A 305-nucleotide genomic window follows, 5' to 3' on the forward strand; every position below is an offset into this window, starting at 1 on the left:
AGCTATGGGGAAGCAAGCTATGGGGATCTATACATCTTCCTTCAATCATCGTATGGATACTTTAGCTCATCTTCTTTACTATCCTCAGAAGCCTCTTGTATGTACAAGAGCTATGGAATTCCTTCGTTTCCGTGAACTTCCAGCAGGTATCAATGCTATTGTAGCTATTCTCTGTTACTCTGGATATAATCAAGAAGATTCCCTTATCATGTCTCAATCAAGTATAGATCGAGGTCTCTTTAGATCGGTGTTCTATCGGACATACTGCAGTGAAGAGAGGCAGCAGGGTAGTCTCATGGTTGAAA

General features: G+C 41.3%; 1 protein-coding gene across 1 annotated transcript in view; it reads left to right on the top strand.

Moving 5' to 3' along the window:
* The window catches only part of CSUI_007309 (dna-directed rna polymerase ii rpb2), a 13709-nt gene that overhangs the window by 9562 nt on the left and 3842 nt on the right, over positions 1-305 (top strand). Inside the window, exon 10 of the mRNA XM_068067456.1 lies at positions 89-146. Coding sequence (XP_067920569.1) covers positions 89-146 — 58 coding nt within the window. The remainder of the gene's footprint in view (positions 1-88; positions 147-305) is intronic.

Source organism: Cystoisospora suis, assembly GCF_002600585.1.
Source record: "Cystoisospora suis strain Wien I chromosome Unknown contig_3837, whole genome shotgun sequence".
Lineage (NCBI taxonomy): Eukaryota > Apicomplexa > Conoidasida > Eucoccidiorida > Sarcocystidae > Cystoisospora > Cystoisospora suis.